This window comes from Tachypleus tridentatus, chromosome 1 (genome assembly GCF_004210375.1).
Source record: "Tachypleus tridentatus isolate NWPU-2018 chromosome 1, ASM421037v1, whole genome shotgun sequence".
NCBI classification, from domain to species: Eukaryota; Metazoa; Arthropoda; class Merostomata; order Xiphosura; family Limulidae; genus Tachypleus; species Tachypleus tridentatus.
Window position 1 is genome coordinate 38,675,987 of NC_134825.1, and position 17,134 is coordinate 38,693,120.

Sequence of the window (17,134 nt, forward strand, 5' to 3'; positions counted from 1 at the left end):
AAATGAAGTGAGACATTCAAGATAAATTATGTTTTAGTTGTTTTTTATTTACTTCATAATGGGAGCTTGTATCAGCAGGATAACAGTAGAGGTTTTATGAATGACACCAAACTGGGAATTTACAGTTATGATTCAACAAAGGCGTGTCAGCTCAAACGTTTAGTATCGGGTAAAAGGTAACACAAAGTTAATAAATCTAAGGTGTATTTAGTGTTCATAAATCAAAGAAAAAATAATTTTCAGTAAGAGATCAATAGTAACAGATATCACAATATTATTTCTGGAATCTTTACACAATAAATCCTAATTTTAACATTAGGCCTACATGCCTCTGTTGGTTGCAGGTAACAGTTCTTCATTGGGCGAAACAATCTTGTCCATAATGTACAACAGCTACACTTGAACGGATATTTTAAGATCTACAGCTTGACCTATATTTTAAATTTAACAGAAAAAAACAAAGTTTTAAATATCTTACTTGTTTTGGAGAATGCTTACAAAAAGCACTGACACCTTTAGTATAATGTTACAAGAAATTATCTTTGCTTTAGAAGTTTGTTTTTTTTTACAAAATTTCGTGAGATCGTTTGATTATTTGCCATTACAATATTTCAAAATAGCGCCAGTTCATTTTAAAAGAACAAAACATAGGTTGTTGATTGGTGAAGTAGTCAGTGTGACGCATGTTCAACATGAGTTTTGAAAGCTCCGTCACAAAAGATATACTTCAATTTCCCACAATATATTCAACTGCGACCGTTTTTAGTAATTTTAGCTAAATCACATTATTAAATGTTATAAGACAGGGTAAAGCACTAACATACTAAAGAAAAACTAAAACTAAAATTAGTAAGCGTGGGTCTAAATGCTTTTAGCTTTCCTCACTTCCTATCGTCGGTTTCATAAGTTGTTAGCTGTATCCTCATTGTAACAATAACCTAATGTGACACTTCTTGTTCAACGTAACTTGCTCTCACACAATTTCCTCTTGCTCCATCATCCGTAATGTCGGATAATATATCATTTTGAAACAGTAAATATTTATAAATCAAATAAGGTTCTTTTCAATGGTAACTTTAATTTTTATTTAAAGTGTATCATTCGAAACAGAACTTTAAACAACTAGAAATGCAAGAAGTTCTGATTTCTAAAACATTTGTTTATGCCAGAATTCGAGAAGAGGTTTGATTCACACTTCATTTTGTAGTATGCTCCTAAAGCTCAGTTGTAGGCATCATCTTCAGCGACTGATGGGCTGCTGTTTGTAGCACAGCAACGTTTTCATCTTCCACACAGGCTGTTTTTTGGTATTGAGGTTCCTTTCTCCCAGGGGTCCACTTGTTCTTAAGAGTTATAGCAAGCTTCTCTCTATAGCAGAAACCCAGAAAGATAAGAAGCCCTAAAGCTATGACAGCAGCTACGATACTGCCAATAATCATTTGCTGTCTTCTATTCTCTACATAACATCCGAGGTCTTCCTTCGTGACCTCTGTAAGCAAAACGTTTTTCAATCCAGGAGGACTTGCACAATGTACGTCCATTACGTTACTTGGAGCCTCTGAGGAAACATTTTTATTTCTTAACAACTTTCGTAACCACAGAATTTTACAATTGCAAATTAATGGATTATCTCTAATGTCTAAGACGTCAAGGTTATGCCACGGAAGTAAACTTTGATTAAATTTAGTGAAGGCATTTCCACGAAAGCTTACGTATTTTAGATTGGGTAGATCATCGAAAGTATGTGATTCAATGTGATTTAAATTTTTATTATGAGATATAAAAAGTTTCTGTAAATGTATGTTGTCAAGAAAAGCGTCTTTACGGATGCTACTGAAGAATGGAGAGCCGCTAATTCTAACAACTTTTAAATATCTTAATCTTTGAAAGGAGTGTGGTTTAAGTTCTTGAAACCTATTTTGTCCAATATTAAGTTCTTCTAAGCGGCAGAGATCATTCAGTGCGAGTGTAGGAATTTCTTGAAATTCATTATCGTGAAGATTGAGAATAAGAACTGAGTTTAACTGTTGAAATCCACCAGAATGAATGTTTCGAAGACCACAACCATCCAAATACAGCTCTTCAAGATGTCTCAAGGAAGCAAATGCCCCTTTAGGGATCTCGGTTATGGTATTTAATCCAATATCTAGCTTTATCAAAGTAGGAAGAACCCGGAATGCTATAAGAGGAATGTAACTGAGTTTATTGTCTCTTAATAAAAGAGACCTGATGTTTTCAAGTCCTTGAAATGCATCATTTGAAATTGTAGTAATTCTGTTTTGCGAGAGATCCAGTGTTTCTAGATTTGGTAAATGCACAAAAGCTCTTGACGGGATGTCCTCTAGAAAGTTTTCATTTAGATATAACACCTGTAATTGTTGAAGACCAGCAAATGAGTTGTTTTGAATTAAGGATATCATATTTCTCTTCAATATAAGATATTCCAGGTGACTTTGCATCTTGAAGTTAAATTCACCTATCTCTACCAGCTGATTATGTGAAACATCCAAATACTCCAAGTTGTGGTAAACACTGAAGGAAGCCATTATACCCTTGATGTGATTGTTTTTTAGTACAAGTTCTCTGAGTTCTGGGTTGAGTGTGATTGGGACAACATCTAAGTTAGCGTCACCACATAAAACTCTTAAACTTTGATCATCACACTTACATCGCATGGGACACATGGCAGCGACTTCTGTCCACAAACACAGTATGTAATATAGAAGAACCATTATCCCAGGAGATCCTCTTAAACACTGCATGATGTTTTCATTTAGATGGAACTCTGAAAAACAAAATATAACAAATTTTATTCTGACGAAGTGACCGAGATGTTATTCAAGAGACAGTCTTTTAACAGAAGTTAAAACTATAAAACGCTGAAATGTATCTCAGTGATTTTCTGTTTAGATATATGACTTTTTTGTATTATTGATAAGCCTTGGTAACGAATCGTAAAACTATTGACTAACACATAAGCATTGTTTTGGCATGGAATATAAATTGCAAGGATTCAAACTTTAAAAGCTACGAGTAGGCATATAAAATAATTGAAGGTATACACAAAAGGCTAAGTTACTAAAGAGCTGGTCATGTTTGACAAAAATAAATTGAAGCTATTAAGTATATGCTTTAAGATTTATATTGTAAAAGTACGTGCGAAGGAATGAAAACTCAGGAAATATCAGTTCTTGAGGTAACAAGAAATGTGTGCAAATAGCATAAAAGAAAACAACTTTCACGAACGTATGTGAGCGAAACGTTCTAATATTCTTGAATGCTTTCATTAAACTTCATACACTGAGGAAACTCAGTTTTGATACGTCAGAATATTTTACACTGGTTATAGTCGGTTTTTAGATATGACAGAATTTTAAACATCCGACCCTTATTGCTCTAAGTTTTAAGACAATACATTAAATACTATATTTACCCCTCTTATAATCGAGTATAAAAAGAAAGCTCAATTTGCTGAGTAATTTTGTACTGTTTGTAATTAGATTTAGGACAGATCGTTAAGAGATTAGTAATACTATGCTGTCTGCTATAGAAAGAAACATCAAGTATTACGAACGTCACCTAATACTAAGTAAAATCGATTCTGAAATTCCAGTGAAGTGGGAACGTTTGATTGTAGAAGAAGGTATAAGTTTATTTAATAGATTCCCCTCCCAGTGGGTCAGCGGGAAGCTGGAATGTATAATGCTAAATATCGGAGTCCAATACTCACAATAAGCACTGCTCAAATAGTCCATTGCGTAGGTTTATGCTTAATATTAAACACGCAGATTTAATAGCTTGCAATATCTGTATCTTGATATCAGGTGATAGCTCGGATACATCTGATACTGATAGAAATGGATAATAGGAAGCCGAGTCAAGATATTGAACATCTTAAGCTACTATTAGTTCTGGAATAAATATATATATATATATATATATAACACTTTTCTCTAAATGTAGTCGTTACTAGAAGAATATGTCAGAATACTAAAAATAATACCTTAACTACTGCAACTATGTGTTCTGCAAAAGGTTTACAGGAACCGTAAATACACTCAATAAAAATATAACATTTAACTGTCCCTAATTATTAATTCCAATACAAAAGTGTATTTTTAAATGATCTTAAAAATTAAAGTAGATTTAGAATGGGGTAACATATTTGTACCTACACTGATATCCTAACTAACGTATTGTAACATAAACTCAGCAGAATTTTCAACAAGTATTTTTAATGTTCATTTTTAAATGAACGAACATATTTGCCACAGTAGTGAAACTGCACCAGTTACACTTTCCAATTTAATTTAATCTACACCTTAATGGTTATGATGTTAGAAGAAACACGTATGTTCAAGAAGTATTGATAGAAATGAAATAGAAACCCTACAACCCGAGCGCTTTCGAAAAGTGGACTTGGGAGTCTGAAGCTTGCCCCTGAAGCAGAAAGGTCCACCTTTTAAAGGTTTCTATTTCATTACATCTTAACATTTGTTATTTGTTGTATACGTAGCTTCTCGGCCACAACTGTATCTCTCGTATCCTAGCCGTTATGACGATCCTTAGTATTAAAGGAAAGGCCTCATCGGCATTGAATATAGCAGCTATAGTGCAATAGATACATTTTGTATACGTTATTCTTTACATTCACTGCTAAGTTCTTATGATTACTAATGTAATATTTCCTTGACGCTGTGGTTTACCGAAAACAATACGCATCAGGTTGCCGATTCTGAATAGTTAGTAAAGTTAGTTTGAGTATAAATAAATAATAACGATAAATAACTGATGTTAAAATTAACAAATGATATCATGTTATTAATCTTTATCCTGATTCTGATTTGCCAATTATTAATAAAAACCGTACTTCACTAAATTAATCTAATTAACAACGTATCGAACCCTACTGGTACAGCGTTAAGTCTTCAGACTTACAACTTCAAAAACCTGGTTTCGATACGCATTACGGGGTAGAACATACATGGCTCATTGTGTAGATTGTGCTTAATTATAAAGAAACAAACAACCACAGTGTAAGAATTAACTGATCATGCAATTTCACGATATAAATATTATTTTAATTATTGCGCTATCTGTTGTGTCTCAGCCGGTTTGATGAGCCGTGCAAGGTATTGGTTGAAAGGCCTCGTCGGCACTGAATGCAGAAAATACATGGTGCAGTTGACATATTGTATCTATTTGTCTCTACTCTCACTTTTAAGTTCTCAGAGTTGCGCCATCAAATTACAGTTTCGTCATAAATAATTTATGTCGATTTAGCTCATTTAACTTTAAGAACATAGTTAATATTTCTTATAGGGTATGACCCGAGGCAAATTTATACATCAATTTTTTTCTGTATTAATAGCTAGTACACTCGACTCGCAATATGCGGATTGCAGGTTCGAATTCCCGTCACCTAACGTGCTTACCCTTTGAGCAGTGGAGATATTATAATGTACAATCAAATCCACTTTTCATTGGCAAAAGAGTTAGTAGTGGGAGACGTTGACTAGTTGTCTTCCCTTTCATCTATCACAGCTAAATTATTGATGTTATCTCGAATAGACTTCGGATAGCTTTGAGCAAAATTCAAAATCAACCAATGTAAACTTAAATATATATATATGGCACTACGGCGCGACTGTATTAAGTCTACGGGCCTACAAGGTTAAAATATGGGCGGTCTATTTCCCACAGTGGACATAATAGCTATTCCAATGTGGCTTTGCACTATAAAACAAAAAACCTTTTTAAAAAGAGGAATTGGTTAAATATTATGCTTCAATCTAAATTTATTATGAGACACAATTTCAGAGCTCTTTCAGAAATTATGCGAGTTTCTACTATAGAGGAATTACGAAAGGATATAAAAGGGTTTTTTTATTTTTACATAAATATATTACAAGCAATGACTAGAGTTTTGGATAGACATAGTACAGTCGAGAGGAATGCAAACAGAATCGTAACATTCAGATCCCTTGAGAGAACATTCTGGAACTTTTCTGTATTTCTAACGGTTGTAACTGTCCTGTTTTCAACCATCTCTATCAGCTAGACAGCCATCAGGAAACAGGTACTCATTTTATTCTACCTTCTTGCTTTACAAACCCCATTTCATCTTGTTACGTCGTTTATCAAGGGCGCTTAGCATGTAGGTCTCTCAGTCCATGTCCAGCTTTGGTGAAATGTTCTCTCAGTAAAGTTTTCTACACGTCCAAAAGAGCACTCCTGGGTGCTATATAAAATAATTTTTCTGAGTAGAAGTTTTTCCTTTTCTCACATGGGACATCAAAAGTAGGTATAAACTCCACGAGGTTACAATGTTAGAGACCCAGGGAAGACTCGTAAAAATAAGAATTTAGAAACTTAGTGAATCAAAGGACCTTAAAAGCAATGGTAGTGAAAACTATAGGAAACAGAAATAGCAAATACACTGAGTGTAAATCTTCTTCCTCGTTGTTAAACGTACTCAACACCACTAACTCTTAAGTGTGGATTCCATGAAACTTACTTTTTTTATCTTTTTTTAGGTTGTTGAATATCTTTCTGTTTGTAGCATGCGGACAATTCTCTTCTGCTAAAAGCAACGTTCTGTTGAAACATTCTTAGCCGCAAGATATCCAGCTGATGAAACAACGCATGTTAACCTTCAAAAGTAAGAACTTAAAACATATAATAATCGAATATACCCATCATCAGGTTGATATTTAGTTTTGATGTAATTAAAAAGTTTGTTCTGAAGGGAAGTTAATATTAATGTTATAACAATAAACAAACTCGTTTATTTTGGGTTTTGTTTCATAACATATATTTTACTGGTAGATAATGAAAAATTAATTTGAACACTGTATTCTATGACTGTTTTTGCTAATACCATGTCCACAAATGTTTCATCTATTTTGTTTTTCTAGTTATTTTTTTAAAGAAATGTGTTTTTGACATTTCTTTCTTTTTATTATTATGTTAAGCTCCTTGTAAAACTTTCATTCAAATTCTAAAAGGCCTTTTTTTTTTTAAAGATAAGATAAAAGCAAGTATTAAACAATGGCTGAAGCTATGATAAATTTTCTTAAACAACTTAATGAAGGTATAGTTTGAAGTCTATTCATTACAAATGTTTTTATAAATAATTTTGGACAACATGGCAGTACTATGCAAATAAAGTGCCTTGGAAAAGTAGTCACACCCTGCAAAGTTTCTACATTTTGTTGCTGTTTGAGCTCGCAATCATGAAACTAACATATGGAACGTTGTGTTTAGGAACTGCATCGAAGTGGTTTAATATGACTTCAGAATAAATTTATCTGTTCAATCCACAACTCACATAATTATACGACAAACCAGCCATGAAGATCAAAGATATTTCTGAACAATACAGGAATACAATGATAAAGAGGTATAGATGAAAAGTTGGTTACAAGACAATTTCAAAGTTGCTGATTTTCCCTTTGAATCTGGTGAAGTCTATCATTAAGAAGTGGAATATATGCTTTATACCATCAAGTCACTACTCAGACCAGACCGTTCTTCCAAACTGAGCCTGGAGCAAATAGGAAGATGATTAGAAATGCCACTGTGAAGTTAACAAGTTAACAGTGACTTTGAAAGATTTGCAAAGTTCTATGTTTGAAATTGGAGTCAATATTCATTCACCAAAAACGTCCTTACAGAAAACTGACCTGTATGAGTGATTGGCAAGAAATAAGTCATTACTAAAAACATCATCTTAAAGCTCGTAAGGAGTTTGCGACAAAGCATGTAAATTATACTGCAGATATGTGAGAGAAGCTTTTTTGATCAGAGACACGAATAAAGCTATACAAACCCAACTCGGCACATCACCCAACCAACACTATCCCAGCTGTCAAGCACTATGGTGACAACAACATGTTATGGGGATGCTTTTCGTTCGGGAAACACACAAGTTTGTCACTGTGGTGTTTTTATTTTAGTTACTATTCTTATATTTATAACTATATTTATATATTCGTATAATTAGATACGAATAAGTAATATTGACAAAAGTCACTTGGTAGAATAAAAAATATTATGGTTCTATTTCTAAAGTCACATGTTTCTGGTTGTAGAAACTAAACTAAGTAGATTTTTGTAATCAAATAAAATCCATTCCAGAAAAGCTACTGTGCGAGCAGGAAACCGCCTACAAGCACTGACAGAATATATTCTTGTAATGGATAAGTTATTTATATTGTCTGAAACGTATGCATATTTCGAAACGAATAAAATCATTAATATTAACCTCAGAATAGAAATACACTTAGCACCGTCAAATTAAATATCTGCATATGTAATCTGTATAATGAGATAGGTTCTGTGGACATCATCAGCGATTTATTAGTACAGCAAACAATTTTATCAAACACCTATAAAAATGTATGTTCTTCAGCATTTCACCTATTGCAACAAAATCATGCCATGTCGTATATAATGATAAAATACAATATCAAATTATTATGAACAGTGTCTGTGACTTTATATCAGTTCATATTAAACGTTTAGTACTTGCTTGGTCATCCTTGTACTCCAATAACATCGCAAGGCGACGTAGCATACTGTCAATAAGGTTATTGATGTAATCTACTCTGATTTCATCCCAACCAGAAGATACTAACACTCAGCTACATCAGCTGGTTTATGGTCGTACATAACAATATTCTGACTCAGTTTTGCCCAACGGTTCCCAAAGATGTTACAATCTGGAGATTGTGTAGGTCATGGAAATCTTCTGACATTCTCCTGATCGAGATAATCCTGCACAATACGTGCACCATGGGCAGTGACATTATTAACCTGGAATTCAAATCTATTAACAAGCTTTGTCGTAGCATATGGAAGAAATATCTTTTCTATGTAAAGATACAGGAGATGACATTGATATTTCCCTGGAAAATATGAAAAACAGTGTTCCACCATGATGAATAGCTCCCCAAACACATACTGCACCACCTCATGTGTGTTCTCTGTGCGATAGACAGTCCTCCCTTATTTGTTCTTCAAGAATTGGCGAACATGAATTCTATCATCAGCCTTAACAATTTCGAATGTTTATTTAGAATTAAGTACAGAGCTACACAAGGGGCTCTCTGTGCTTTGCCCACCACAAGTATCAAAACCCGATTCCTTGGGGTTGTAATTCCGCCGACACTGTGCCACTTGAGAGCAACAATCTAGAAACAGGACACATCTGAAAAAATAACACATTGCCAGTGACCAGTTGGAATGATGTATTGTCCAAGTAATATGTTAATGGTGATGAATTCTGGTTAATATCCGTTTGTAGGTAGCCCTTTTTAAAGACTTAAAGATCTAATGATTTAAGACTGTACAATGAGAAAATTAAAGAGTTTTCGCTGTTATCATTGGCAAGTTAGTAGGTAACTTCTCAGCTATTAATTTATTATTTCGTGAAAAAATGTCCTAACTTGGCTGCTATAATGAAACATTTTCTATGATAATTCCACATAGGTATAGACACTTTTTACTTAGTATTTCTCCTTTCTTATTTTTTGAAAAATTAAGTTATACATGGAATTTTGTCCAAAAAGATCAGTGTAACGTCTATGTTTGAAAAATATGGCGCTAAATTATTAACTTATGTAATATAAATCTCCTATGCTCTTTAATTTTCACTATTAAAGTTAGACGATAACATACCATTCCCAGTCTTAACTAAAAGAAATACATAAGCCATATTCATGACACTATAATGCCTTTTTGATTGAAGATTCCCTCCAGCAGAAGGACAAGCAATCAGTCAAGCTTGAAAGCTTTTGCAGGCTAAATGGTCCTGCCAAATCTAAATATAATAGTACATATCTTTTTTTACAGCTGAAGGTGTTTGAAATTTAGAATGAATAATGAAAAATAGAAATAAAGTATGAAAACAAATACACCATAGTAGTGGCGAACTATTACTCTTTAATTGAAATAGCACAATTGTAAATCTTCTTGGTTGGTTTTATTACGAAAGAACTTACTTCGATTTTACTTGTTCGGTTTACTGAAGGGTTTCGAGAGTTTGATTGAACTTTAAGAAAAGTGAAAGAATTAAAGGATTAGTATGTGCTAAATAACATCTTGGTTAAACATTGAAGGAAAAATACACATTTTATTTTACAACAGCAGCTTTGTTGATGTTCCTAAAAATGTTGAATTATTTTATGCCCAGTAAAACTTATTAAATTCACATGTATATTTTAGTGTAACGTGATTTTGATAAAAAAATATAAATATGGGAAAATCTTATTTTAGAATTTGCAGAGAGGTGTGTTTGTTATATGAAAAATATTTGAAGACACACCACGATTTTTACAATTCATGTCACCACATGCGGTCGTTCTCTACCTGAGAATCACGCACATAGACAATAATCCTAGAGCAGAATTTTCATTGCAAAAAGTTCTGCCATAAAAGTATCATATCCTAAGCATGTCATTTCTTTGTGCATTCTTTTTACATACAATCTCTTATTGGAAAACGACGGATTTCCAGCGTTCGTTTCAACAGTCCAAACGTCAGAAATCCATAGTCGCTGTATTCAACGAAATAGCCCGATTAGCCATTTCATTCCTCAGCTGTTTGAGGTATTTGATTATTGAATGAGAGGTGTGACTGGAAGCTTTATCTCGGTGAACCCATACCCTATTAACCTCGTTAGTAGATAATTCTCTGTTACATAATTTTCCACTTTGCTTTCCACAGTTGTAGTCTGACTTGATGCAGGTCTTTTTCTGAATAGTTCCGGACCCTTAAACTGATCTATATTCCTTTGGTTTTCAATTATAATTAGCACAAGGGATATGAAATTATAAATGTCTGATCTTAACACATCTCTATGATCAGAGGTTTTAAATATTTTGCGTGGGAAAGGACTATTGCATATACCCCCAAAACAACCAATTGTATGTGCTACCACACTATCTACGTAACGCTTAACAATGTGAAAATGTAGTTCTGATACATTCCGTTCGAACACAAGTTTATGATATGTGATTTGTAACATGACATGCCGTGTCCAGTTCAAAATCATTCTAATATATCCCAGCCCTATATATCCGAGTTTTATGAGTTTATACAATTTTGTCAAATAACTCATGTTATGATTTTCATCAATTTAGTACACTACTATTATATTCATAGTTTTATCATTACATCACTTCAAAATTATATAACTATTATCTACATCATTTTGTTAACCATTTACATTATCTTGCAAGATGTTACTTGTTATGATCTACATCATCTTGTTATCATCTTTACATGTTATTATTTACAGAACTTTAACACACGACGTTCCATCTTCAAACTTATAATGTCGTCATCATTACATCATTTTCTAAAAAAATTTCACGTTATCATTTAACGTGTTTCCAATTAAGTGATAGTACCATCTATATAATCATATAAGCCAAATTATCTTCATAAATTTAATTCACTGCGACGTATTTTTCAAACGTGTCATTTTTTCATCATTACGTCAATTCATAACGACTTAATTTTATTTCTTAGGAAACAGTGTAAAACAAACAACAAAATCTATCTTTATTTACTTTCTTCATACGGAGAAGTAACGAGAGTAAACACTGCAGACACATAAAGCTCTAAATTAGCCTTATGGGAATCAATATAAAAACGTACAAGAATATTAAACTTTTTTAGTTAAAGGTGGATTGTTTTGTGGATCTGTTATTTTTTAAAACAACATATGATAAAAAAACACAATACAGGAGACGGAAAAAATGACGCGGTTTGTTTTTTGTTTTGAATTTCGCACAAAGCTACTCGATGGCTATCTGCGCTAGCCGTCCCTAACTTAGCAGTGTAAGACCAGATGGAAGGCAGCTAGTCATCACCACCCACTACCAACTGTTGGGCTACTCTTTTACCAACGAATAGTGGGATTGACTGCACATTATAACGCCCCTACGGCTGAAAGGGCGAGCATGTTTGGTGTGACGGGGATTCGAACCCGCGATCATCAGATTACGAGTCAAGTGCCTTAATCACCTGGTCATGTCGGGCCAAAATGACACGGAGCTTGACATTTCGTCATTTTCAGCAATATATCTGTTAGTTCACACAGGCACCGGAATGGTGGTCAAACAAGATTAATTAAAAGCTGGACTTGTTACATGGTATTCAATTACGTACATATAAAGTATTTGGTTGTTTGTTTCCGGTGTTCGTTCAAAGCTTCATAAAGTCTATTGGCTGTAACTGTTCCTAATTTTGAAATGACAGACCAGAGGGTAAGCAGCTAGTTAACAGCGCCCGCCGCTAACCCTTAGGCTACCCTAAAGGAATAGTGGTATTTAATTGTTACTCTTAAAACGCACCTAAGGCTTCAATGAGCGATTTGTAATTTTGTGATAACGAAACACGGACATTAATTCTTACGTTCACAGTCTGCCATGCTAAAAAATAAGTCACGCTAGGTTTAACTTCAAAGTGACGATAACGGCGCAATGATTTGGAAAATAATTAACACAAGTAATTGAAGAACAAAGTATTGATTATCTTAGTATTTATTCAGATATACAACGAAATAGATAAATAATTTGATTCCTGCTAACACACAGGACCAAAAATTAAAATCGGCAACGTTCCATTATGCTAACTCATCGTCATTAAGTAGGAAAACAAACACTGATGTAGAAAGGATGCAAGTCAAGCTATAGTTAATTCAATTTTCAAAGTCTGATGTGCGCGTTGTTTTTGATCGTGAGAAGCTTGTGTAAAATTATTAAACGAAAAACGTTTCCATGAGAAACGCCACTATGAGGATTAACGAAACTGTTTCTATAGTGTTTGAAATATACCGCATCAGAATTCTATTAAGTAAGATTATTTCTTAATTAATATCATTATTAAGCTTCAACAATTTTCACGCTATCTTTGATATGCTTGCCAATATCAGTACGAACGATTTGATTGAACTACGTTCTCCACCACTCTATAAAGCTTTGATGAATGTGTTTATGAAATAATTCGCGGGAAAATTAAGCTTTCAAATTTTCTCTGTGGTAGTTAAATTAAAAGTAAGTTTTATCTTAATATATGATCCTGGCTGCCTTGTTCAATCACACCTTACTCTTTATGACGTCTTCATGAAGATAAAACATCGTAAGAATCTGTAAACACCTCATATTATTTTAGGTGCAGTAAAAGCTTTATCACCTCATTAACCGAGTAGAGTTTATTAATACTGGACTGCGCCTGTTGAAATGTGTCCTTTATAGTAACTAATTGTGGTACTCTGTAGCTTATGCAGCTATCTTGTTCAAACCAAAGTGTAACTCATGTTTCACTGCATATATGTTTCATTATCAGAAAGATCAAAGTTATGGCTTTCCTTGTACACCGTACATCAATTTGAATAACTGCTTCATTTATTATGGTGTATTTAATTGCGGCATGTCAAGATCTTCATTATGAATGTATAATGAAGAAATCCATCAACCTGTTTATTACTGTGTACAGGAGGAAGGGACCAACAGGCGAAGAGACTGATGTCCTAAAATTATCTGATTTTTCCTTACACTATGAAACAGTACCCAAACAATGGCGTTTCGATAATAAAATAGACTGGAGTCTTATTTAGCTCTGGGGCTATGATTACATAAAGTTCTCTTAATAACGATACGACACTATAGAAAACAAAGGACTACTAATAACCCCGGTGTTATTAGATATAGAGACCACCAGATAACTATTCTGGGCCTTTAACAGGAAATAAATTTGAATATTTTACTAATAAAAGTAAACAGCGATATAAAAAGATTTTACTTTAAGTAAAAGCATGAACAGCATACCTGAGAACAAAAAAATTCTTTTTAAATACAAATATGAATGTCGACGTTAAGACAGATATGGAAAGTAAATTCTTACTGTAATAAAATCACTAGATACGATATTCGAAGTGACGTAAAGCAGAAAACACGTTTTTATTTCAACTGAATGATGAACTGCAAGACAGAAATGATACAAATTGTAGAATATTTATTTAACAACGACAAGAAGTACGACACAATTAATGAGAAAAATGATTTTTACGTTAGTCCAATCATGAAATATCAGGTAAAATTATTTTTAAATAACAGAAAAGTAATATTTATATAATTTGTTAAATAACAAACGAATTTAAACAACTAAAAAACAACATTGAAATCTAATTTCGATGATAGAAAGTGATGTGCAATAAATTAATAGTCCAGTGCTCCCTGATAAATTTGAAAGTTTATACAAAGGATTTCATGTTCCAATTTTTGCATTATATATACCATGAGATTATTGAAACTAACTAGAAATAATCATTAGTTTGATCTGACATTAGAATAGTCCTCCAGTGGCTCAGAAGTATCAAGGCCTATAATACTAGAAACTAGGTTTGATACCCGGTATGGGCGCAGTATAGATAGCTTCTTGTGTAGTTTGTTCTTAACAAGAAACTCACAAAAGTAGAAATAAAACATTATATTGATTACAAATGATATATATTGCTTTTAACAATAAACGAAGGAATTTAATGAATTTAAAATATATAGTAATTACACAAAGTACTTTGTTTTAAACTAATTAAAATAACTTCTTCTTTTGATGTTGACTTTGAATCCTAAAATGATATTTTCTATGAGTTCTTGGGAAAATCGGCACAATTTAAGTTGTTGACAAATGTGATGTTTCACTTCAGGTTCTCAAATAAACAACAACAAAGTGTCGAGTTTTCAAGAGTAGACTTTTCATGAACTAATTAATTTATGATAACGGTGTATAACAATAATAATATATTTGAATTGCCATAGAGCATTTTTATAAAGTTTTTTTTTTTTGTTAGCGTCAAACTTCAGATGTATTTATATGTTATTAACCGTACTGGAACAAATTACTTGGATGTGAAACCGAAATATTCTGAAGAAAGTTATATCTTCCTCTATGTTCCTTCGTTTTTACTTTTTCATTTGAATATTTTGGTTTTATTTACTTTTTAATTTCTTGACTTTGAGAAAGAATTTTGCTTGTGTTTTCGACGTGAAACTGCATTTGTAATAAGCATGTTATTTGCTTCTTTTATTTCGAAAATACAAATATTTCTTTCTTTCGTGATGTAAAATAAATAAGGACAGCTCACTGTCTTTTGTGTATATTATTATACACAACTAAAATAACTGGTTCTAGATAATTGACGAAGATCCGGAAGTAAACGTTATCCATTTCACTCGTTGTGAGTTATTAATTTAGCTTATACCTTAGAGTAGAGTGTGTTACGAGTCTTTGAAATAAACAGAATTACGTCCTATACTATTAAAAATATTGAAGTAAATCTAGTTTTAAAATATAGTACATCATGATAGCTATAAACAACGTGAACAAACAGCCATGTAGTAGGTTGCTTTCGTTTAGGTTCATGATTAATTGTGAACTAATTTTAGTCACACAAATAAACAAGACAATTTTTACGGTGTAAGTATTTCATACGTTAGTGTATTTTGAGACCTACTGACGTTCTACACCAAACAATACGTTTACACATCAACTAAACACAGCAAATCTCTGAAAACGTAACTGCACGAGAATCTTTCTTAACACTCTCTCTACTTCCAGTCAATAATACTCGTCTTTCGTATTACTAGTGGGATTGTGCACAGGGTCTGTATATATATTAGTTTTCTTTCCCCTTCTTGTATATACTTCGAATGGGTATAGGGGTTTAATCTTTAGATACTTTCTTTCATGCATCAACCAAGTTGGAATATTGTGAAAATAGTGATGTAAACACACACACACGTCCGCAGACATCTTTCTAAGACGTATTTAACCCAAACATTTACGTCGATCGTTTACTTACAATAGAAATACTATCATTTGAGATATTGGGAGTGTGTACAGGGAGTAAAGCTCGTGAAATAACTGTAAGTCACTCCAATAACTTTTTGTTTTACTATGTGAATACGTTTTATTATGAAACGTGTATAAGTACTTTTATTAGAGATTAAAACAATTTCAGTGTTTAAGTATTTTTTTTTTGCAATTTTTGTGTTTCTTTACAACACGAATAATTTAAGGGTGTTTTAAATAAATACCCTCTCCAGATGACTAGTGTGTTTCAAATCATTAATACTACAGTTTCAACTACATTTCAGGTTTAGTGTCTATTACATATGCGATAATAAATATTCTATTAGATATGCAGACCAACAACCACCAAGAATTCACAATAAGAAACTCTAAGTATTTAGTTTAACAAACCCTAAGAATTAACACTAAGAAACCTTTAGTAATCACTTTAATAACATCTGAGAATTCACATTAACAAACCTTCTGAAATCACTCTAACAAAATTCGAATAATTCATACACTTTTAAGAACAACGGTTATTTCTCATTTTAAAATCTCAAAAACATTGTTAACTGATATTACCACTGACTGATAAAAAAATACAAGTATGATATTCAATACAGCTCTTTTTATGCAGTTTTACTGACAATAAATTGTTTATTATTTTAAAATATGGGCATCCTTAGATTTATTAAAATACGTACATACCATAAACCAGTAAACATAAAACTGTTATCATTCTAAAGAATAAAATACTAATAAAGATGTACTCAAAATAATAATCTTTGACCCAAATACTCATATAATGTAATAAGTGCGAAGGAAAATGAGATTTTGTCAAAACAACAACAAATAAACCAAAACCAACTGCTAACAACCTCTATTGTAACTATTTTGTCAAAACAACAACAAATAAACCAAAACCAACTGCTAACAACCTCTATTGTAACTATTTTGTCAAAACAACAACAAATAAACCAAAACCAACCGCTAACAACCTCTATTGTAACTATTTTGTCAAAACAACAACAAATAAACCAAAACCAACTGCTAACAACCTCTATTGTAACACAAGAAACGTAGAGAACACCAGCATAGAAAAATTCAAATGATTTGGTATTCAGTTTTAATCTATATAAGACTGTTATTTTGTTAAGAAATATAAAAAGCTCTGTTCAAGATTGATGGATATAAGGGTATTGAAATCATGAAGAAGGTTTGATTCTTTCCCTCCGGAATTTTTTATTGTTGACATTTTGTACGAAAATTAGGT

General features: G+C 32.6%; 1 protein-coding gene across 1 annotated transcript in view; it reads right to left on the reverse strand.

The window, feature by feature from the left end:
- Positions 1-31: 31 nt before the first annotated feature.
- Positions 32-17,134, reverse strand: part of LOC143246433 (uncharacterized) — a 35,274-nt gene continuing 18,171 nt past the window's right edge. The window contains exon 2 of the mRNA XM_076493142.1: positions 32-2,785. Coding sequence (XP_076349257.1) covers positions 1,215-2,762 — 1,548 coding nt within the window. The 5' untranslated portion in view covers positions 2,763-2,785 and the 3' untranslated portion in view covers positions 32-1,214. The remainder of the gene's footprint in view (positions 2,786-17,134) is intronic.